The sequence below is a fragment of the Chionomys nivalis genome, chromosome 26 (genome assembly GCF_950005125.1).
Source record: "Chionomys nivalis chromosome 26, mChiNiv1.1, whole genome shotgun sequence".
Lineage (NCBI taxonomy): Eukaryota > Metazoa > Chordata > Mammalia > Rodentia > Cricetidae > Chionomys > Chionomys nivalis.
Genome location: NC_080111.1, coordinates 3,787,930 through 3,811,045, shown reverse-complemented (window position 1 = coordinate 3,811,045; position 23,116 = coordinate 3,787,930). Strand labels below are relative to the sequence as shown.

The 23,116-nt window shown below is 43.8% G+C and overlaps 1 protein-coding gene across 2 annotated transcripts in view; it reads left to right on the top strand.

The window, feature by feature from the left end:
- The window catches only part of LOC130866808 (MOB-like protein phocein), a 34,317-nt gene that overhangs the window by 4,264 nt on the left and 6,937 nt on the right, over positions 1–23,116 (top strand). The window contains exons 1-3 of one of the 2 annotated variants that reach the window (XM_057758426.1): positions 10,274–10,406; positions 15,435–15,497; positions 18,502–18,602. In XM_057758426.1, coding sequence (XP_057614409.1) covers positions 10,347–10,406; positions 15,435–15,497; positions 18,502–18,602 — 224 coding nt within the window. In that variant the 5' untranslated portion in view covers positions 10,274–10,346. Of the gene's footprint in view, positions 1–10,273; positions 10,407–15,434; positions 15,498–18,501; positions 18,603–23,116 lie in introns of those variants that run through there. The other variant, XM_057758428.1, reaches the window with a different exon arrangement.

The following is a 23,116-nucleotide window of genomic DNA, read 5'->3' as shown; positions in this document are numbered from 1 at the left end:
CAGGTATTATGAGGGGCCCAGTGCTTTTAATAGGGGTGACTGGGGCCTTGGCGGTTTAAGTATATGGAATCAAAGTTTTAGAACTAATCCTTGGATCTCAAAACATTTACTAATAGCGTTGGCCGGCAGTAGGAAAGCTTTGATCCCGCCTCGACTCCCCATTTCTGTAGTTACCACCACCTTGAGCAAATCACACCTAAGTCAGTTTTAGCTTTGTGATAAGCTTGATCTTTTGGTTTGTGAATATCCGGAAGAGGACAATCAGGTTTTGGCTGTGAGCACTGCCTTACCATCCGAGCAAGGTCTCAGAGCTGGACTAGGCCTAGCAAACCCCGGCAGTCCTATTTCAGCCCTACAGTACATCGTCGTGCCCTGCTGGGGATTTAAGTTCAGGTTCTCAGGCTTGCACGCCAAAGCACTTGCAGCTCCTGGTTTATTGTGACTTTCATTTTAAAACTCTGGCCTAGGCTTGCTCAAACTCAGCAGCCCTTCTGCCTCTGCCTCCCAAGTGCTGGAATTACAGGTGTGTACCACCATGTCCGGACACTTTAAATCTTATTTTCAAAATCTCTTGCAAAATTGCCCAGTTTGGCCTTCAGCTTGTCACCTGCCTCCTCTGAGTGACAGATCACATGTACGCGCTTTGGTGCTTGACTATCGCTGGCTTGTTTTTTGTTGTTTTCATATTTAGTTTGTATATGTGTTTGTGCCGTGGTGCTCTTGGGGAGGTCAGAGGACAACTTCAGAGAGTTGATTCTCCGAACAAGTGGGTCCTAGAGATTGAACTCTGGTTGTCTGGCCTGGTAGCAAGAGAGTTTTAATTATATGGATTAGTGGGTAATTGATACTTTCTAGGAGGAAAGGTGTGATCGGAAGAGACAGTCACAGGAATACAGGAGCACCATTTCCCTTCCAATGGAACACATAATATAGTATGTTCTAGATTTGTTTATTTTTGTTGTTGTTTTCAAGACAGGGTTTCTGTGTGTAACATCCCTGGCTGTCCTGGAATTTCGTAGACCAGACCAGGCTGGCCTCAAATTCAGAGATCCGCCTGCCACTGTCTCCCAAGTGCTGGGATTAAAGGTGTGCGCCACCACCGCCCGGCTGTTTTCGTTCTTTTGTTGTTGTTTGGTTAGTTGGGTTTTTGTTGTTGTTGTTGTTTGTAGCCAGGGGTGTCCTGGAACTTGCCATGTACACCAGGCCGACCTCAAACTCACAAGGTATGAAATCCACATGCCTCTGCCTCCCAGGTTGTGCAGTTAAAGGCTTGTGCTGGCACACCAGGCCTCTCTTTAAATGGTAGCCTCTACCTTCAGAGTGCTGGCTTTATAGGCGTGGGCCTCTGTAACCAGCTTCCAAAACGTATCTTCAAGTTAAATAAAACTAAAAGTATTTCATAACTCTCTCTCTCTCTCTCTCTCTCTCTCTCTCTCTCTCTCTCTCTCTCTCTCTCTCTCTCTCTCTCTCTAAGAAGGTCTCATGTCGTACAGACTGGCCTCAAACTAAGCAGCCAGCCATGCCTGGCCTTGAAACCTGATTCTCCTAACCACCACCTCCCACATCCTGGGATCACAGAGTCCTCTGCCACGCCCAGCTAAAGTTTAATTCTTTCTGACATTTAGATTTGACTTAAATCTGTAAAAGGATAGAGGAATTGGATCCGTTACCTTATTGTTCACTTTTTCCTGGTGCAAGGGATTGAACCTAGCTTTTACCACAGAGCTCCTCTCCAGCCGTTCCTATGTTGTAACAGGAGAGCCAGCCCGGGCGTGACAGTGCGGGCCTGTAATCCCGGTTCTCTGGAGGCTCAGCCAAAGGATCAGGAGTTTGAGGCCAGCATGTGCTGTACAAGATGACCCTGTCTTGAACCATAAAACAACAATGAACGTTTCACACAGAATACACAGGTCAGGAGGTTGCGAGATGCTAAAGGAGCTTGCCAACAGGCCTGACTGCCTGTTCAATCCCTGTGATCCACACAGTGGAGAGACCTGACTACCTCAAATCACCCTCTGACCTCCACACATGCCCTGTGACACATCCGTGCCTACGCACGAACATACATGCGTTAAATAAACAAAGTTTAAGAATTGTCTTAGGATTTCTTTTTTTTTTTTTTTTTTTTTTTTGGTTTTTCGAGACAGGGTTTCTCTGTGGATTTTGGAGCCTATCCTGGAACTAGCTCTTGTAGACCAGGCTGGTCTCGAACTCACAGAGATCCGCCTGCCTCTGCCTCCCGAGTGCTGGGATTAAAGGCGTGCGCCATGGGATTAAAGGCGTGCGCCACCACCTCCCGGCTGTTTTAGGATTTCTATTGCTACCATAAAACACCATGACCAAAAAACAGCTTGGGGAGGAAAGGATTTTATTTCACTTACACTTCCTTATTGCTGTTCATCATCAAAGGAAGTCGGGACAGGAACTCAATCAGGGCAGGAACCTGGAGGCAGGAGCTGATGCAGAGGCCATGGACGGTGATAATTACTGGCGTGCTCTCTATGGCTTGCTCAGTCTGCTTTCTCGTAGAATCCAAGACTGCCAGCCCAGGGCTGGCACCTCCTACAATGGACTGCTCCCCCCAATCAATCACTAATTAAGAAGATACCCTACAGGCTTGTCTGCAGCCTGATCTTATGGAGGCATTTTCTTAACTGAGGTTCCCTCCTCTCGGATGACCTTAGCTTGTGACATAAAATTATCCAGGACAAAAATTAGAAAAGCTAAGCAGAGGAAGAGACCTACCTGGTCAGTCGTCCTCATTAACTTAGACCGTGAAACCCAACATGGACAAGTTCAACAGAACCGCCATATACAGACAGCTCACGCATGCTTCAGCATTGCCAGGGCATACATTTCATTTTTTTCAAGTCAGAAGTTAGTAGCAATTTAAGTGAATAATTATAATTTCCAGCTCTTTTGTGAAGCCACCATTATCAGACAGCATCACTTGAACTGGAAGATACTATGTTGTATGGTGAGGGCCTCTTGTTTGTCCCAGCCACCTGGCTAGCTTACACCTGAAATAACCACATGGAAACTGTATTTAATTAAAACACTGCTTGGCCTTTAGCTCTAACTTCTTATTAGCTAACTCTTACATATTAGTTTAACCCATCTCCATTAATCTGTGTATCGCCACATGGCAGTGACTTACTGGAGATTCTAACAGGGGGTCCATCTCAGGGAGAGGATCCATGGCTTCTCTCACTCTGCCCTTCTTCCTCCCAGCATTCAGAACAGGAATGGGGTCCAACATCAAGGTGTGCAGCGTGGGAAGAGAGGAGTGAGCAGGCAGGACCGCAGCCTTTTGGTACCCCAAAGCCACGCCTCAACCTGGTCCAGCCTCTCAAAAGCCATTGGCTGAAGGTTCCCCATCACAGAAACAAATGTTCAACAAACTTAGCCATCAAAACAACTCTGAAAGCCGGGCGGTGGTGGCACACGCCTTTAATCCCAGCACTCGGGAGGCAGAGGCAGGTGGATCTCTGTGAGTTCGAGACCAGCCTGGTCTACAAGAGCTAGTTCCAGGACAGGCTCCAAAACCACAGAGAAACCCTGTCTCGAAAAACCAACCAACCAAACAAACAAACAAAAAACTCTGAGATTCCATCTTACACCTCTCAGAATAGCTAGGATCAAAAATACAAGAGACAGCTGGGCAGTGGTGGCGCACGCCTTTAATCCCAGCACTCGGGAGGCAGAGACAGGCGAATCTCTGTGAGTTCGAGGCCAACCTGGTCTACAAGAGCTAGTTCCAGGACAGGCTCCAAAGCTACAGAGAAACCCTGTCTCGAAAAAAAAAAAAAATACAAGAGACAGTTCGTGCTGGAGAGGATGTGGAGCAAGGGGAACACTCCTCTGTTGCTGGCGGGAGAGCAAACTTGTACAGCTGCTTTGGAAATCAACATGGCGGTTTCTCAGAAAATTGGGAATCAATCTAGCATAAGACCCCAAGGATGCTCGGTAATAACCTGAGGACATGTTGTAGACCCACTTAAACTAACAAAGATGCGTGACATTTCTTTATGCTGCAGAATATTACTTTTTGACGAGGTGTGTTGCATTTGTGTATGCTGCATGTGTCTAGGGATGTAAAGATGAGTTGCTTTACTGTGAAAGGTGTTGTTTCCCTGATTTCTTTCTCAGTCTGTTTGTCATTTGGGTATAGGAGGGCTACTGATTTTTTTGAGTTAATCTTGTATCCAGTCACTTTGCTGAAAATGTTTATCACCTGTGAGAATTTGATGGTGAATTTTTAGGGTCACTTATGTATAATCTCTGCAAATAGCAATACGTTGACTTCTTCCTTTCCAATTTGTGTCCCCTTGATCTCGTCCAGTTGTCTTACTGCTCTAAAACTTCAAGTACTATATTGAATAGATATGGAGAGAGTGGAGTTTTGTCTTCTTTATGATTTAAATGGAATTGATTTGAGTTTCTAAGTTAATGTTGGCTATACGCTTGCTGTAAATTGCCTTTATTATGTTATGTCTCTTGTATCCCTAATCTCTCCAGGACTTTTATCGTGAAGCAGTGACAGATTTATTTCAAATGCCTTTTCTACATCTAATGAGATGGTCATGTGGTTTTTTACCCCTTTGGGTTTGTTTATATGGTGGATCACATTTATTTATTTCCATGTATTAAACCATCCCTGCATCTCTGTGATGAAGCCTACTTGATCATGGTGGATGATCTCTTGGATGTGTTCTTGGATTCAGTTTGTAAGTATTTTATTGAGTAGTTTTGCATCCGTGTTCATAAGGGAAATTGGTCTACAATTCTCTATCTTTGTTGACTCTTTATGTGGTTTGGATGTCAGGGTAACTGTGGCCTTCTGAAGCGAATTTAGCAATGGTCCTTCTGTTTCTACTTCATGTAATAATTTGAGTCATATTGGTGCTAACCCTTCTTGGAAAGTCTGGTGGAATTCTATGATAAAACCATCATGCCTTGGGTTTTTATTCATTGGGAGACTTTTAATGACTGCTTCTGTTTCACTAGGGTTTATAGGTCTATTTAAATTGTTTTTATGACCTTGATTTAACTTTGCTGAGTGGTTATGTATCAAGAAAATTACCCATTTCTTTTAGATTTACCAATTTTGTGGAATATGGATTTTAAAAGTATGATTCTTTGGATTTTCATTTCTGATTTTGTTAATTTGGATATTCTCTCTTGGCCTTTGTTAGTTGGGTAAGGGTTTGTCTATCTTGTTGATTTCCTCAAAGAGCCAACTCTGGGTTTCATTGAATCGTTATGTTATTCTCATTGTTTTTTTTGGAGCCTGTCCTGGAACTAGCTCTGTAGACCAGGCTGGTCTCGAACTCACAGAGATCCGCCTGCCTCTGCCTCCCAAGTGCTGGGATTAAAGGCGTGCGCCACCACCGCCCGGCATTCTCATTGTTTTTATTTTATTGATTTTTAGCCCTCAGTTTGATTATTATCATTTACTCCTCTTAAATATGATTACTTCTTTTTGTTCTAGAGCTTGCAAGTATGTTATTAAGTTACTATTATGAGATATCCCCATTTATTTTAAGTAGGCACTTAGTGCTATGAACCTGTCTCTCAGCAACGCTTTCTTTGTGTACCATAGGTTTGGGTATTTTGTGTATTCTTTTTCATTCAGTTCTAGAAAGTCTTTAATTTCTTTTTTAATATCTGTCTTAACCCATTTTTCATTCAGTAGAGAGTCGTTCAGTTTCCATGAGTTTGTAAGAGTTCTGTTGTTTCTCATATCTGCCTTTAATCCATGATGGTCTGATAAGATACAGGGAGATATTTCAGTTTTCTCCTATCTGTTGGATCTTTGTGTCCAAGCTTGGGCCAGTTTTTGAGAAAGTTTCCTGAGTTGTAGAGGAGAAGGTGTGTGTGTGTGTGTTTGAGGAAATGTTCTGTAAATATCTATTAGGTCCACCTGGTTTATAAAGTCAGCTCCAGCCTTTCCCTGTTTAGTTTTTCTCTGCATGACCTCTGCACCGGCGAGAGCGGGAGAGTAAAGTCCCCCACTATCAGCGTGTGAAGGTCAGTGTATGACTTCGGCTGTGGAAGTGTTTCTTGTACAAACTTGAGTGCTGTTGTGTCTGAGGCATAGATGTTAAGAATTGAAATGTCAGCCAGGTGTGGTTGCGCACAGCTTTGATCCCAGCACTCAAGAGGCAGAGGCAGGTGGATCTCTGTGAGTTCCAGGATGGCCTGGTCTACAAAGCAAGTTCCAGGATATCCAGGGCTACACAGAGAAACCCTGCTCCAAACAACAAATAAATGAATGAATTGAAATGTATCTTGGTGGATTTTTCCTTTGAAGAGTATGTAGTGTCCTTCCCGACCTCTTTGGATCAGTTTTGGTTTGAAGTCTATTTTGTCGGATGGCTGCAGCAGCTTGTTTCTTAGGTCCATTTGCTTAGGATATTCTTTTCCAACCTGAGGTAATATCTATCCTTGTTTTAAGGTGTGTTTCGTGGATGCAACAAAAGGATGGGTCCTGTTTTCACATCCATTCTGTTAGTCTGTGTCTTTTTATTGGGGAACTGAGACCACTGATATTGAGAAATATCAGTGACCAGTGATTGTTGATTCTTGTTATTCTGTTGCTGTGTGTGTGTTGGTGGTGGTAGTGTGTGTGTGTCCCTTTTGTTTTTGCTGGTGTGAGGTTATTCCCTATTCTTCATGGATTTGTAAGGTTGGAGTTCTCCTGCTAGCACCTTCTCTAGGGTTGGATTTGTAGATAGATATTATTAAAGTTTGACTTTATCACGGACTATTTTGCTTTACCCATCTATAGCGTTTGAAAGTTTTGCTGGGTCTAGTAATCTGGGCTGGCACCTGTGACGTCTTAGAATCTGTAGCACATCTGTCCAGATTCTTCTGACTTTTACAGTCTCCATTGAAAAGTCAGCTGTTATCTTAATAGGTCTGCTTTTATGCATTACTTGGTCTCTCCATTTGTTTTCTTCCTTTTTTTTTTTTTTTGAGACAGGGGTTCTCTGTGTAACTTTGGAGTCTGTCCTGGAACTTGCTCTGTAGACCAGGCTGGATTTCTGTGAGTTTGAGACCAGCCTGGTCTACAACAGCTAGTTTCTAGGACAGGCTTTAAAGCTACAGAGAAACCCTGATTCGAAAAACAAACAAAAAAAAGGGGGGGGGGAGATCATATCTGCAGACTGACAGGAATGAAAATGTGAAGTTATGATGCAGAAACACGTCAGTGAACTCTAAAGAGCAAGGTTCTTTCTGTGAGAAAGGTCAGCGTTGACATCACCATGCAAATTGATTGGACTTTTCCAAGGGAGTGAACGGAATTTGTTGTCTTGAGACAGTCTCATTATAGTCCACGGTGGCCTTGCTCTCCTGATCTTCCTGCCCCTTCTTCCCGAATAGCACGTGCTCCAGAATTTTACATCTACAACATACCTTTCTTTCTTTTTTCTCTTTCTGTCTTTAAATGGGCTGAAATCATTTAGCAAAGCTGGAATTAAGAGAACATTTAGATGTTGGGCTGTAGTGGTGCACACCTTTAATTCCAGCATTTGGGAGGCAGAGGCAGGTAGATGGATCTCTGTGAGTTTGACGCCAGCCAGGTCTACAGAGTGAGTTCCAGGACAGCCAGGGCTGTATATAGAGATCTCAGAAAACAGAAATGAACAGAGTGAGAGGGAGAGAGAGGATATTAAGACGAGCTTCAACTGTAATTGCTATCTATACTCAGGGAAAGTACTACACAATCCTAAATCTCTTCTTTCAATCCTAATTTCTAAAAAAATATTTATTTATTTATTTATTTATTTATTTATTATGTATACAATATTGTCTCTGTGTATGACTGCAGGCCAGAAGAGGGCACCAGATCCCATTACAGATGCTTGTGAGCCACCATGTGGTTGCTGGGAATTGAACTCAGGACCTTTGGAAGAGGAGGCAATGCTCTTAACCTCTGAGCCATCTCTCCAGCCCCCTCAATTCTAAAATTTTAAAGATAGAAGAATGGAAGACATAGGTAGCCCTCTGCTGTCTCACAGACCCCTCCTCTATGTCAGGTATAGAGATGATATTTAAATTTTGTCTGAAGTTCTCAATGCATTAGCGCAAGCACTAGTGATAAGAATTGGCGATTCCTGGTTCAAAATGTTCTTCTCCAGGACCTGAGTTTGGTTCTTAGCATCCAGATCAGGCAGCTCGCAACCACCCGTGACTGTAGCTCCAGAGGATCTGATGCCCTCTCTGGCCTCCAAGGACACACGTAGGGCACACACAGAGACATCTTCCGAGTCACATGACACTTCTAGGGGACAATTCATCCCTGAGGAAGGGCGAGGCAGGAACTCAGCGTGAGGACCTGGAGGAAAGGATGGAAGTAGCACCCATGAAAGAACCATGAAAGAACAGCTTATAAATTTCTTGACCAATGCTGGACCCTGTCCAGGGATGGAACTGTACTACCCACAGTGGGCAGGGGCTTCCCACATCCGCCATCAATAGACTGTACTTCACAGACAAGCCCATAGGACAACCTGACAGAGGAGATTCCTCATTTGGTTTGTTTTTTGAAAGGACAGCACAGCCCCGGTTGTTTTCAAACTGTCTTTGTAGACCAGGCACACCTTGAACTCAGAGATCTGCCTGCAGCTGCTGGGATGAAAGGTGTGCTCCCCTAGGCCTGGACAGTTCCTGGGTTTGAATACCTGGTCTGCGGCTTGAGATGCTATTTGGAGGCTGTGGAACTCTAACTGTGGCTTAGCTATGAGAGCTGGTCACTCTGAGTGGGCCTTGATGGTGATACCAACCTCTGGCTCCAGCTCCAGACCTCTGCTTCCGAACTGTCAGGACGTGAGGATCTGCCCACCTCACGCTCTGGCAGTTCTAAAGAGAGTGTGTGTCGTCGTTGTCGTCCGTGTGTCGTGTCCTGTCCGTGCCCCACCCCCATAAATGTTTAAATGTATCCTTTGGCACTCTAAGCCAAAACCTTTCTCCTTTGATGAAAAAGAAATTCTGGTAAAAGTGCTGTGGTTTTTTTATTTTGAAGAGGACTGAGAGAGAAGACAGAGGTCCTGCCCGGCCTCCAACTCCATGGAGCCCATGCTGGTTTTGAATTCGAAACAATTCTTTTTTATTATTATTTATTTATTATGTATACAATATTCTGTCTATATGTATGCCTGAAGAGGCCACCAGATCTCATTACAGATGGTTGTGAGCCACCATGTGGTTGCTGGGAATTGAACTCAGGACCTTTGGAGGAGCAGGCAATGCTCTTAACCACTAAGCCATCTCTCCAGCCCCTCGAAACAATTCTTTTCACTCTTTTTCGCTTATGCATTTATTGAATTTTATGTGTATAAGTTTTTATCCGCGTGTGTCCAGGGAGTTCAGAAAAAGGTGTCAGGTCACCTGGATCTCCAAGTTGGCTCACAGCAGTGGCCCAGCACTCAAGGAAGCGAACAGCAACGGCTACACAGAGTGAGACCCCCGTCTCCAAAAGGAGGAAAAACAACCAAACAGCAACGAACACAAACAAACAAAAACCCACAAGAAAACAAAAACCCCACAACGCTTAAAAACAGAAGGAAAACCTGGAATTTTGTTAATACATAAAACTGTATTAACACTCATTAGGGACTATTTCTTCCTGCTTCCAACTTGCAAAATGGGAGCTAATTTAACTCTCTCTTTCTAACGCACAATAGCAAATAGACACTTTCTATCTCACGATGGCATTTTTTTTTTTTTTTAATTTAGAATCTGAGTCTTTTATCTACGGGAAACCAACTTGTCATTGAAAGAGTCCTTGGATTTAAGTGAGCGGACCACAGCGGACCACAGACGCAACGTTCACCAGCGCCTCCTGTTTTCCACCCCCCACCCCCCCCATAACAGCCCCAGGCAATCTGATTGCAGCCTGGGTTAATTCCATGAAGATTCTGTGAAAATCTCCCCACACCGTCCGGTGTGTGCTGTCCCTTAATTTTAGGGTGGTTTTGCAGAATTGCGCTCCGGCAGGTGCTCGCTCACACACAGCTTTCCGAGAAGGCCACTGTGGTGCACACTGCCCCGCCAGCGAACAGACAGTCGAAGGACACACGCCCGCGCGTGACGCAGCTTTGGTCACCCGCGACACAGACCTTGAAAGTGGCTCCGGACCCCGGCTTCCACCCGCTTCTTCCCCCTTCGGCCTTGGCGCACGGCGCACGGCTCTACCCGCCCCCGCTCCTTCTTCCGCCGCCTCCTTCCCGGCGTGCCCCGCGCAGGCGTCCGCGCCGCGCCTCCGCGCCCCGCCTCCCGCGCCAGCGGCCGGCCCCCACATCCGGGTACCGACGCCCGCCAGCCGCCCAGACTCTGGCACTATGGTCATGGCGGAGGGGACGGCAGTGCTGAGGCGGAACCGGCCGGGCACGAAGGCGCAGGTATCGTCTCCGCGGCTTTCCTGTCGCGGACCTGGCGGCGCCGAGCCGGCCCAGGAGAGACCGGGCCGGGACGAGCGGGTGGGGGTCGGGGCGTCCCGGAGCCGGGACAGCCGGCCTGCGCTTCCGGAGCCGCCGAGCGCCCTGGAGGCCTGCGAGGCGCGGGGCCCCGGGGTGTCCGGCGAGGCCCGGGGCTGGAGCCCGTGCCCGGCCGCTGCCCGCGGTGACTGGGGACCGGACGGGCGTCCCCGCGTCCCGCCGCCGGCGTCCCGGGCTGGAAGCACAGCCCAGCTCAGCTCCGCTCCGCGCCGGCTTGGCCGCTGACGTCCCTGGCCGCTCGCTGGTCGGCCCCGGCCAGTTTGTCCAGCCGGATGCAGGTGGCGATCGCTGGCTCCTTCCTCGGTTGTTTGTCTTTGCCACCACTCCCTCCGGCTCCCCCGCGGCTGCTCACCGGTCCGGCGAGTTTTTGCCACCAGGTTGCGACTTGTCCCTTGTCATTCCTTGCGAGTCTCCTTGCCGATACGTACGGACGATAGTCGGAGTGGGCTGATTATAATCGACCGAAAAAGCCCTCTGATGTCCCTTTTAGTCGGGCACTAGTGGGGAGTACATTGGTGCTGCTTACGATTTGCAAACCTGGGATGCATCCCGGTATAAAAACGAATTGACAGTCAAACTTGATGGGATTAATCGGCCCGCGGAAATGGCCTGTCACGGAGGGAGTAGATGTTCTAAAATCAGGAGAAATCTGTTTAAGATGTAATTTTAGCAGCCAGTGTTCTTTTTGCTGCCTGACCTGCTGCTTCTTTCCGTGGACTGAATAAACTTTTTTCTGTTGAAAAACCTAATTTTTTAAGAGACATGAAAATCAAGATACTTAAGCTACTAAGTTTTAGAGAATCCCCTTCTCCCCCAGACATGGTTTCTCTGTGTCGCCCTAGCTGTCCTGTAGCTCTGTAGACGAGGCTGGCCTCGAGCTCAGAGATCGGCCTGCTTCTGCCTCCAGCCACCGCGTCCGGTGTAGAGAACTGCTATTTCTCCTATTTGTTGTTGATTTTGACAAGGGTCTCAAAATCAGGCTACCCTCGAATTTACTACGTAGTTGAAGATAACCTTGGACTCAGGTCCTCCTGTTTCCACCGCTCCAAGGCTGAAATTGCAGTATGTACCACCATGCAGGGATTATGAGGGATTGGGAAATGATGAGCCCACAGGATCCCTATGCCTGTTGGAAACCGAGCTACAGCCCTAGCCCTAGAGAATTGCTGTGAAAACCATTATGGATTTAATCCCAGCATTCGGGACGCAGAGGTAGGCTGATCTCTGAGTTTGTGGCCAGCCTGGTCTACAGAGTGAGTTTCATGGATTGTTCTACTGGCAGTTTGCCTTCATTCTGTTGAAAATTTGTATACTATGTATACTTTTTTACTATTTGACAATCTTTCTAAGGGTTCTTTTTTCAAATAGCTATTGTTGTATGTAGGCAACATTTTTTTTTCCCTAATTTTTAAGTGATCACTTTTTTTTTTTAACTTCTTGGTGCTTGGGATTAAATCCAAGACTTTTTCTGTGGTAAATTAAATATGTACTTTGTCTCTTGGCTGTATCCTTAGATGAGAGTTTTAAAATTTGAAAAAAATTATTTAGAATAAATACCACAACATGTCTTTTTGCATATGGTGAATAAGATTAGGTAAAACGTAATAGAAAAAATGAGGATTAGAAGAAAAAATTGCATTTAAGCAACCTTCCCTGTTTATCACACAGCTTTTCTTCACTGAAGTGGTCTGTTCCATAGTGTGTTGAACAGAGTTAAGTAGCTGAGAATGACCTTGAAATTCTCATCTTGCCTCCGTTTCCCGAGTGCTAGAGCCAGGCATGTGATGTAGAACATTTTGAAAGTTAGTTAGGCTAGAATATAGACAATACATGGTTGGTTTTTAACGTATGTTCACTGAGCTAAATGAATACATTTATTGTTAGATTTTATTTTGCCCCAAGTGTAACAAATGTCACAGTTATGTGTCAAAACATTTAAGTCTGAGTTAACTTTTTTTTATTTTTGAGACAATTTTGCTTTATATCTTGTGCTGGCCTAAACTTTCTGTGGACCCTAGATTGGCCTTGAATTCTTGATTCTCCTGGGACAGCTTTCATAGCTCTATCTCCACCTATCTCCGTATCTATAAAAACACACCACGCATCTATCTCCACTCCATCTATCTCCGTGTCTATAAAAACACACCATGCCTGCTGCTTGCTTGCTTATCTGTTAAGGGTCTTCCGTGGTCCATGCTGGCCTGAAGCACACCGAGTAGCCAAGGATGACCTTGAATTCCTTGCCCTGAATTCCTTGTCCTTCCTTTCTGGGCCATCGCTGTTGATTTTGTTTTGAGGCAGGAACTTCTATAGGAGCCTGGTTGTCCTGGAAACCACAGTGTAGTTCCTGTAGCCATAAACTCTTGATAGTCCTGTCACAGCTTCCAAAATGAAGGGATTACAGACATGTATCGTCATTCCTGGTTTAATAATATTTTCATTTTTCGTTAATAATTTTAATCCTTTTATTGTTTGTTTTTTTGTTTTTCAAGGCATGGTTTCTCTGTGTAGCTCTGGAGCCTGGCCTGGAACTTACTTTGAAACCATACTGGCCTTGAACTCACAGGGATCCAACTGCCTCTACCTCCCAAGTGCTGGGATGAAAGGCGTGCGTCACTACCACATGGCTAATAATTTTAATCTTTAAAGGTTTTTTGTGTGTACTTGTGTGGGTGTCTTCTCTGTAGGTGTTCATGGAGACCAGAGGAAGCTGTCTCTCCCTGTCTTACTGCTTTTGACAGGGTCTCTCACTGAACCAAAGCCTACAGTTTCATCAGCAAGGCTGTCTAGCCCAGGAGCTCCCAGAGCTGCCAACTCTGCCTGTGCTGGAATTACAAGATTTTGTGGCTGACTGACTTGTTTGCTAGCCCATGTGCTCGGCGCTCTCTTTCTGTCTTTCTCTGTCTCTCTGTCTTGTCTTCTTTGACAGGGTCATTATGTAGACCAGGCTGGCCTTGAACTCACAGACTCCTACCTGCTTCTGCCTCCTGAGTGTTGGAATTGAAGATGTGAGCCACCATGCCTAGTGTTTTGTATTTTTGAGATAGGGTCTTTCTATGTCTTCTTTGCTTACCCAGAACTTGCAAGCAGATCAGACTGGCCTTGAACTCACAGAGTTCTTCTTGCTTCTGGCCTCCCTGCCGTACCATCAGGCCCTCCCCCTTTTAAATGTGGGTGCTGGAGATTCCGACTCAAGCCCTCTATAATCTTTTTTAACATTTTAACATTATCTTTTATTTATGTGTATGTGTGTGCGAGTTTTTGCGGGCCACATGAATGCAGGTGTGATTGAAATCCAGAAGAGAATGCTTGATCCCGTGGAACGGTCAATATGGGCAGTTGTGAGCCTCCTGACGGGGTGCCAGGAACTGAACCCAGGTCCTCTACAAGAGCAGTAGTGTTCTGAACTGCTGAGCCTCTGCCCCGTCTAGAATCTTTACAAATTATGTTAACAGTCTTGATTTTCTTCAAGTTATTTTAAGATTTGAGAGGAGAGAGAGAGAGAGAGAGAGAGAGAGAGAGAGAGAGAGAGAGAGTTGAGTCCAAGGGGTCGACTTGGGTTGTGATCCTCAATCACCTCCCCCTTTTTTGATGTTTCTACTCCCCAGTACACGCACAGCTTAGAAGCAGTGTGCCCAGCTTGTGTTACATGGGTGCTGAGACTATCATGGTTTCATGACAAGTACTCTGTCAAGTTAGCCGTCTCTCAAGCTCTTGAACTTTTTTTGTTTTGTTTTGTTTTTCGAGACAGGGTTTCTCTGTGGTTTTGGAGCCTGTCCTGGAACTAGCTCTGTAGACCAGGCTGGTCTCGAACTCACAGAGATCCGCCTGCTTCTGCCTCCCAAGTGCTGGGATTAAAGGCATGCGCCACCACCGCCTGGCGTTCATGAACTTCTTATTAGTAAAATATTAATTGTAAACAATTGGTTTCATTGTAACATTTCATGCATATATAATGTGTTTCCCTATTTACCCTCCATTACTTGCTGTTGTTCTCTCCCTCTCCCACTGATCTACTCAAACTCCTAAGTGGTCCCCCTTCAAGGATGGCTAGGACCTCTCTCTCTCTCTCTCTCTCTCTCTCTCTCTCTCTCTCTCTCTCTCTCTCTCTCACACACACACACACACACACACACACACACACACCCTGTATCAAAAGCAACGCAAAAGAAACAACAACAAAAAAAACCAGTTGAATGACTTCCTCCACGTTGGGGATTAAACCTAGGGCTTTGTGCATGCCTACTCTTCCATTTCATTCAGCACTGAATAAAAACATTTGCAATTTTTGATTAATTGTGTGTGTTTGGGCAGCTGCCTGTATCATGTGCATGCAATGCAGTGCTCATAGAGGCCAGAGAGGGTACTGGGTCCTCTAGGAAGACTGTTGTGAGCTGCCCTATGGTGCTGGGAATAGAGCCTAGGACCTCTGGAAGATCAGCTATAGCTCTTGACCATTGAACCGTCTCTTCTGTCCCTACATAAATTCTTTTTGATGGGAGTCATATTTCTATTTAGAAATTTAAGACTTTATTTGTAATTGGAATAGTAATTTATACTGTTTGTTTAAAGTAATATTATGGAGTTATTAATTGCTTACTAATAATGCTAGCTCTTCAGAAATTTGAATAGTTTTTTATGTTTGGACATATTTTTCCAGTTCAACTTTTAGAGGGATATTATCACTGGGCAGTGGTGGCGCACGCCTTTAATTCCAGCACTTGGGAGGCAGAGGCAGGTGGATCTCTGTGAGTTCGAGACCAGCCTGGTCTACAGAGTGAGTTCCAGGACAGCCAGAACTACACACAGAGAAACCCTGTCTCAAAAAACCAAAAAAAAAAAAAAAAAAAAGGGTGATGATGTTTATAGTAGCATCTTATTCTGTTTGTAATGTACCTTGTATGTGCTTTAACCGTGATTTTACTTTTATAGGATTTCTATAATTGGCCTGATGAATCATTTGATGAAATGGACAGTACACTTGCTGTTCAGCAGGTAATAATAATTTCTTTTACAACACTCATAATAAGTGTTTTATGTCTTTGGTGTAGTTCAATATTCCCAATGTATGTGGGCGGGGGTTAATATGGACAGATCATTCAACATTGTAATCAAACCTTATTTTAGTTATGAAATTTGAGTGTATAGTGAAATTAAAATTAAAGGAATGAAAAAATTAGAATAAATAGAAATAAAATGCTAATTTGGTTACTAAACCTTTGATAACACACTTTTGAGATTTATATCTTTTGATAATGATTTTAGTTCATAACTCTCACCCTCCAGTACGTGTGAAAACTAAGATGCTTTCCTTTAGCTCGTTACTACTGTCACATAACTCACTATATTTAGCATTGATTCCCAAGGAGGGGCTTCCATAGTGTGTTGTGTGTGATGACATGTTAGGAGATTCTTACATTGTGTATTATGTTAGGTTTACTCCTCCCCCAACCCCAATGGAAAAAAGTTGTTTTTTCGTATTGAATAGAATCAGGAGTTTGGTGAAAAAAAATAATATTCATGGCTAATTGTTAAAGATCAGATTAAGGGGTTAATTGTTTTGTGGTTGCCTGGCACAAGATCAGGACTCAAGCGTGGAGTGGTAGGGGTTCGTGAGCGTCCTACCCTAACTTCAGTGTTACTGATAATGGATGGCTTCTGGGGAAGAGAAGCTAGTTCTCTTCAAGGTATGGCTCTTGGTAGGTCAGCCACGGTCCAGTGAGTGGTCCCCACAGAAGTATATGAACAGCACAAATTGGAGTTGATGAGTAGTTAAATTAAAAAGAGGCCGTGAAGTTGGGAGTTTAAGGAGGTGGGGTGTACCTGGGAAGAGTTTAGGGGAAGAGTTGGGGTGAATAAAATCAAAACATATTGTATGACGTTCTCAGTTAAAAAAAAAAAAGCCAGGTGGTGGTGGCGCACACCTTTAATTCCAGCACTTGGGATTTCTTCTGGAAATGGGGCTACAGGCACCTGTCAGCCACCATGTGGGTGCTGGGTCCTGAACCCATTCTTCTGCATGAGAGGCAAGTGCTCTTAGTCACTGAGCCTACTCCCCAGTGGGTCTGGAGTTGGGGACTGGGGTCCCTTTTTGAGATAGGCTCTCATATTTGCCAGATTGATGTTAAGCCAAGGATCACCAATCCCCACCTCCTAGTTCTGGCCTTTGAGGTGTGCAGCAACACTGTGTCTGCTTTACGTGGGGCTGGGTTTGAACTCGGACAGGGCTTCCCGCATGCATCTTGTGTTTGTCTTTTTGCTCTAGGTAATCCTTTCTTCCCTTTGAAGGACTATTTGAACATTTTAGAATTGTGCTTTAATTATATTATGACTGCATCTCTATGATTTTTCTTTTGTGATTCCAAAGAACAGACCGATAGAGTGACCATACATTTACACATAGATAGAATATACATACATTTAGAAAGGGCTTATAGGATGGTTGGGGCTGTGGTCTAAGAATGGCCTCACACATGCCAGCTTTTTACCCCAGCCACCCACCCACCTCACTTTACTTTGACCCTTAGTTTATTTACTGGGGCAGCATTTTAGTAGCTTCCATTCACAGTGTGGCTCCAGCTAGCACAGGAGGCCTAACTTCTAGTCTCTCTCAGCTCTCCAAAAGAATTTGCTCACTAAACTTAGCAATTTCTAGCTTTTGATTTAAAAGCGATGGACAGTTGACTCCTCTCTTCTTAATTGTCCCATTTTTAATACTGCTATGTTTTAGGGACCTGAGGAGAGGGAGAAATAAGGGAATGGCTGGTCACTAAAATATTCAGATTATAACATTTTTGAATTTTAGTTACCATCCTATGTGAGCATAATTTATTATGCCTCCCCCAAAAATTAAAATAGTAAACCAAAAGCTCATTGATCACAGGCCAGTACAACAGATGTGATAACGAGAACAGGATGCAGAGGTGAGAGGTATGTAAATACTGCTGGAGAGAGGAGGACAGTACATTGTGCAGGCTAGCCACATTCGCTTGTAGGATAGCCCCAGCAGCAGCAGACCCCAGGACTGGACTGAAAAGTGTAATCATGTAAGGTGTGATAAAAATGAGCTGTTAACAGACTGAACATGTTGTACGTGATATATGTGTGTATGTTATATATATATAATTGTTATATATAATTATGTAGGTATATGTGTGTGTGTATACACACATATCAACAATTAATGAAAGAAGAGGCCATGAAATTGAAAGAGAGCAAGGAGGGGCATATGGGAGGGCTTGGAGGGTCAAAAGGAAAGGGGGAATGGTATAATATTTTAGAAATGAGTATATGTTAGTGGGGGAAGTGATTTGGAAAGAATTGTTATGTGGAATTTGAGGTGGTCCAGGATTAGTTGCCTTTACTTGAGGACATCAAAACGTAAGATTGTTATTAGAAGGTGGGAAAAACATCTGAGAACATTCCAGACATCTTGTGCCTCAATTAGAGTTTCTGGGGAGACTGAGGTGGCTGACTTAATGCCAGATCAGTCGGGCATCATAGTGAGAACCCATTCCCTTCTACCAAACCCCACAATACAAGAGTCTTAAATAGGAATTCAAGTCCAGTGATTTGGTACATGCCTTTAATTTCATCACTAAGAAGGCCAAGAATTGATGCTTGAGCTAGCCTTGGTGGTACATGCCTTTAATTCCAGCACTCAGAAGGCAGAGGTAGCCGGGCGGTGGTGGCGCACGCCTTTAATCCCAGCACTCGGGAGGCAGAGGCAGGCGGATCTCTGGGAGTTCGAGGCCAGCCTGGTCTACAAGAGCTAGTTCCGGGACGGGCACCAAAGCTACAGAGAAACCCTGTCTCGAAAAACCAAAAAAAAAAAAAAAAAAAAAAAAAAAAAGAAGGCAGAGGTTGACTGATTTCTGTGAATTAGAGGCTAGGGTGGCCAGAGCTACATAATCTCAAAAAACAAAAATATTAAACATATTTAGCATGAAGTTTAGCATCCAGCAAAATTTAATTAACCATAAGACTTTTTTCTCTATAGTATATTCAACAGAATATAAGGGCAGACTGCTCCAACATTGACAAAATTCTTGAACCGCCTGAAGGCCAAGATGAAGGTGTGTGGAAGTATGAACATTTAAGGTAGGTCTCGGTGAGATCTCAGGATGTGCTAACAGTTAAGTATGAGTCAAGTTAAATTTGGGCAAATCACAGTGCCGAGTTTCATAGCTTTGTGTCTTTTGGTTATTTTGAGAAAAGGTCTCATGTAGGCCCAGGCTTTGAATTCCTGATCCACCTGTCTCTGCTAAATGCTGGGACTGAAGACAAGTGTTAACACAGCTAGCATTGGTGTCCAGCTCTCTGTTCTCCTGCCTCAGCCTCCTGAGTCCTAGAATAACAAGTATGCAGTTGATTATAAAATATTGTTTGGGGGGCTGGAGAGGTGGCTCAGAGGTTGAAAGAGCACCGGCTGCTCTTCCAGAGGCTCTGAGTTCAATTCCCAGCAACCACGTGGCAGCTCACAGCCATCTGTAATGAGATCTGGTGCCTCTTCTGGCATACAGGCGTACATGGAGGCAGAATGTTGTGTACATTATAAAATAAATAAATCTTAAATATATTTTGCTCCAACTTAGTTATAACTTGATTCAAATCTGACAGCTCATACTGAATCTTGGTGATTAGGAAACGGGGCCACTTTGAACGGCTTTAATCTTATGGCAGGATGTGTGGGTTTTAGCTCTGAATCGTCTTTTCACCGTGTACCAGGTGTACCAGGCTTTTGCTTTAGGCCACCAGCCGGCTCTCAGATCATAGCATGGAGACTTACCGTTAGTTATGAATGTTTGGCCGTAGCTTATGCTCATGTCTTGCTAGCTCTTAACAACTTAACCTGTTTCTCTGTGTTAATGTTTTGCTTCTGAACTTTTTACTTTTCTTTCCTTCTTTATGTCCTACTCCCTTCAGCTGGCTGGCAGTCGTGTGGCTGGCCCTGGTGTCTCCTTCTCCCTCATTCTCTCTTCTCATTCTCTCTCTCCCCCGGATTTCTTCTCCTACCTTATCTCTGCCTGGCAGCCCCACCTATCCCTCTCCTGCCTAGCTGTTGACTGGTCAGCTCTTTATTACAGTCAGGTGCCTAAAGCAGGCAAGGTGAAACAAGTGTAACACATCTTTACATAGTTAACAAATGCGGAGCAAATATAACACGTCCGCATCGCTAACAAAGGCGGCAGAAACAAATGTAGCACACCTTCACACAGTTAGTTTTCCCCAGCAAAACAAATGTAACACATCTTTGCCCAGTTTAAAAAATATCCCACAACATGTAGCTCTGTAGTAGATGAACTTGAAGCTGCTGGATTACACCTGCAGCACTGCCAAAGGAGTTGGGTGGGTAGGTTAGTCTTTGTTACTGCTCAGGGAAGAGTCACTCAGAACTGCGCAGACTAGTCTGCTGACATGGAGTACTGGGGTGACAGGTGATTCAGAATAGTGCCATTTAGTGTGATATAGTCATAATTCACTTAATAGTCTAAGCACTGTGTTACCCAGCAGTTAAGAAGGAGGTAGAATCATAGAAAAATGAAAATTTATACTTTGCTTTTTGTTTTCTTTCATTAAAATGTACTTAATAGGCTTAGTGTGATGGCAAAGCCAGGTCTGTGAGACTGAGGCCAGTCTGCTCTGTATGTGTATCGAGTTCCAGACCAGCGGGACACATGATGGGAACCTATCTTAGCAAAATACAGCAGTGCGTAATTAATAGTGTTCTTAGTTAACTGTTTTCATATCCGCCCTTTTCCTTTATTTTTTGGTACCTGTTTCCCTGTTTCATCTTCTAAATGTAAATACTGCATTTTTGGGGAACCAAGGTGTGTTTGATGAGGAAGCAGCTGGGATTACCCGCCTTGATGTAGTGGAGATGCTTATCACTAGGTAGGGTTTCAATTCTTTAATTTTTTTGAGGCTTTCTTTCTTTCTTAGGATTTGCTTGTTTGCTTATTTATTATTTATATACACACCAGAAGAGGGAACCAGATCTCATTATAGATGATTGTGAGCCACCACATGGTTTGCTGGGAAGACAGGGTTTCTTTGTGTTGCTCTGACTGTCCTGGAACATTATCTTTATAACAGACTGGTCTTGACCTCACAGAGTTCAAGTTTTGAAAAGAAAAAAGCGGATATACATATGATAAGATAAAAAGGTAGATTATTGAATCTACTTTTAAAAAGCAACTACTAGTTATAAATATTTTACATTGAATTGGACTTTAGTATATTGTATGCATATTTTGTATATTGTTACAAATTTGAGATTAATTTTGTTAAAACATACTTTACATACATTTCTAATCTTGTTCAAAGTATGGTGCCTTTGCAACTCATTTAACAATGTAATTCTCAGTGTGAAAATGGGCTTGCATTTCTCGGCCCCTCCAGTCTTCCTTTGTTTATGAGACTCAGAAAAGAAATTCACTAAAGAAATGTAAAGTACACGTATAAGATTGAGAGATATCAAAAGATAGTAATGCAAGTTATGATAGAAAGTAAATTAGGTACAAGACTTTGGACTCACCAGGATAGGATAGATAATGGAATATTTTCTCTGAATTTGTCAAATGCTAATAGACACTGTTGATGTATTTATTGCCTTATATATGATGCTGTATATAGTTATTATACTTATTGTATATCGTTTTTCTTAGTTATAGCCTTTTTATTTTAGACAAAAGGGGGAAATATAGTGATATTTTATTTGTGATTTTTTTAAAAAAATATTTATTCATTTATTATGTATACAATATTCTGTCTGTGTGTGTGCCCACAGGCCAGAAGAGGGCACCAGACCCCATTACACATGGTTGTGAGCCACCATGTGGTTGCCGGGAATTGAACTCAGGACCTTTGGAAGAGCAGGCAATGCTCTTAACCTCTTTGCCATCTCTCCAGCCCCCTTTATTTGTGATTTAATAAATAAAGCCTCTGCCTCCTGAGTGCTGAGATTAGAGGTGTGTGCCACCACGACCGGCTTAGACAGGATTTTTAGAGTGAACCCATTCAATATTTTAACAGCTGTAAAATAAACTTATTGCAAAGGGTTGTCTTATATCAGGTGTCTGTCTAAGACTGTATGGCAGTCCTGATAATTTTCTTTATTTTTACGCTGCTAAAAAGTATTTAGAATTGGGTGTGATTGGCACAATTGTTGGTCCCAGAACTTGGGAAGTGTAGATAGGAGATCAGGAGTTCAACGTCATCCTCAGCTAAATACCGACTTTAACGGCTATATGAGACTATCTCAAAAAATGTTTTGGGGCTGGAGAGATGGCTCAGAGGTTAAGAGCATTGCCTGCTCTTCCAAAGGTCCTGAGTTCAATTCCCAGCAACCACATGGTGGCTCACAACCATCTGTAATGGGGTCTGGTGCCCTCTTCTGGCCTTCAGGCAGACACACAGACAGAATATTGTATACATAACAAATAAATTAAAAAAAAATACTCTTTAAAAAAAATGTTTTTTCATTTTTTGTCTTTTTTTCTTTTTCTTCTTTAAAAAGAGGTATACTTACTGGATTTTAGGTATTGTATAAGCCTTATAATTTTTAGTATTAGAAAAATATGGAAAATATACTAAATTCTAAGAAAAGTTAGGAAATTACATGGACTGTGATCCCAATATATTTTAATTTATTCATGTAAATAGAATCTTTTTGGAGAAGGTAGTGAAATAGAGGATTTAAACATTGTACATTGTGTCAGATAGCTCTTGAAGCTTTTCTGTTCTTTTTGTTCTGGTTGTGCTGGGAGGTGAGCGGGGCCTTGCACACACTAGTCGCACTAGTGCTAGGCATTGACCTGCTCTGACCTCAGCCTGCTCCACTGTTGTCCGTGCCACTGGGTTGTTTGTTTTGTGTGCCATGCTGGTGGGGTGCTGTGTGTTCATGGATATAGACAGGGAACCGTCTGTTGCTTGCTACCTTTTCTTGTGCATGTGTGTTACCTTCGCGTGTGTGTTTGTGTGTTCGCATGTATGTGGTTTAAGTTTGTGTGTGCATATCCATGTGGAGACCTGATTTCGGTGTCAAGAATCGTCCTGAGCCGGGCGGTGGTGGCGCACGCCTTTAATCCCAGCACTCAGGAGGCAGAGGCAGGTGGATCTCTGTGAGTTCGAGACCAGCCTGGTCTACAAGAGCTAGTTCCAGGACAGGCTCCAAACCACAGAGAAACCCTGTCTCGAAAAACCAAAAAAAAAAAAAAAAAAAAAGGATCGTCCTGATTTCTCTCCCTTATTTGTTGAGGCAGAGTCTCTCATTTGGCCCTTGCTCAGGGGATCCCCCTCCTCCACCTTTTGAGTGCTAGAATTGCCCAGGGCCACCTTGCCCACCAGGCGTTCCCATGGCCCAGGGCCGCCATGCCCACCTGGCGGTCACATGAGTTTTGGGGTTGCAGATCAGGTTCATCATATCAGCCACTTTGCTCACTCAGTCTTCTCAGTCCTGATTTTTTTTTTTTCTTCTTCTTGAGGAGACTGTTTAAGGATGTGGTTTCTGTCCATGTGACCTTAACTGTTCTGGAACTTCTTGAGGAGATGGTTTAGGGACATGGTTTCTGTCTATGTGACCCTGACTGTTCTGGAACTCACTATAGACCAGT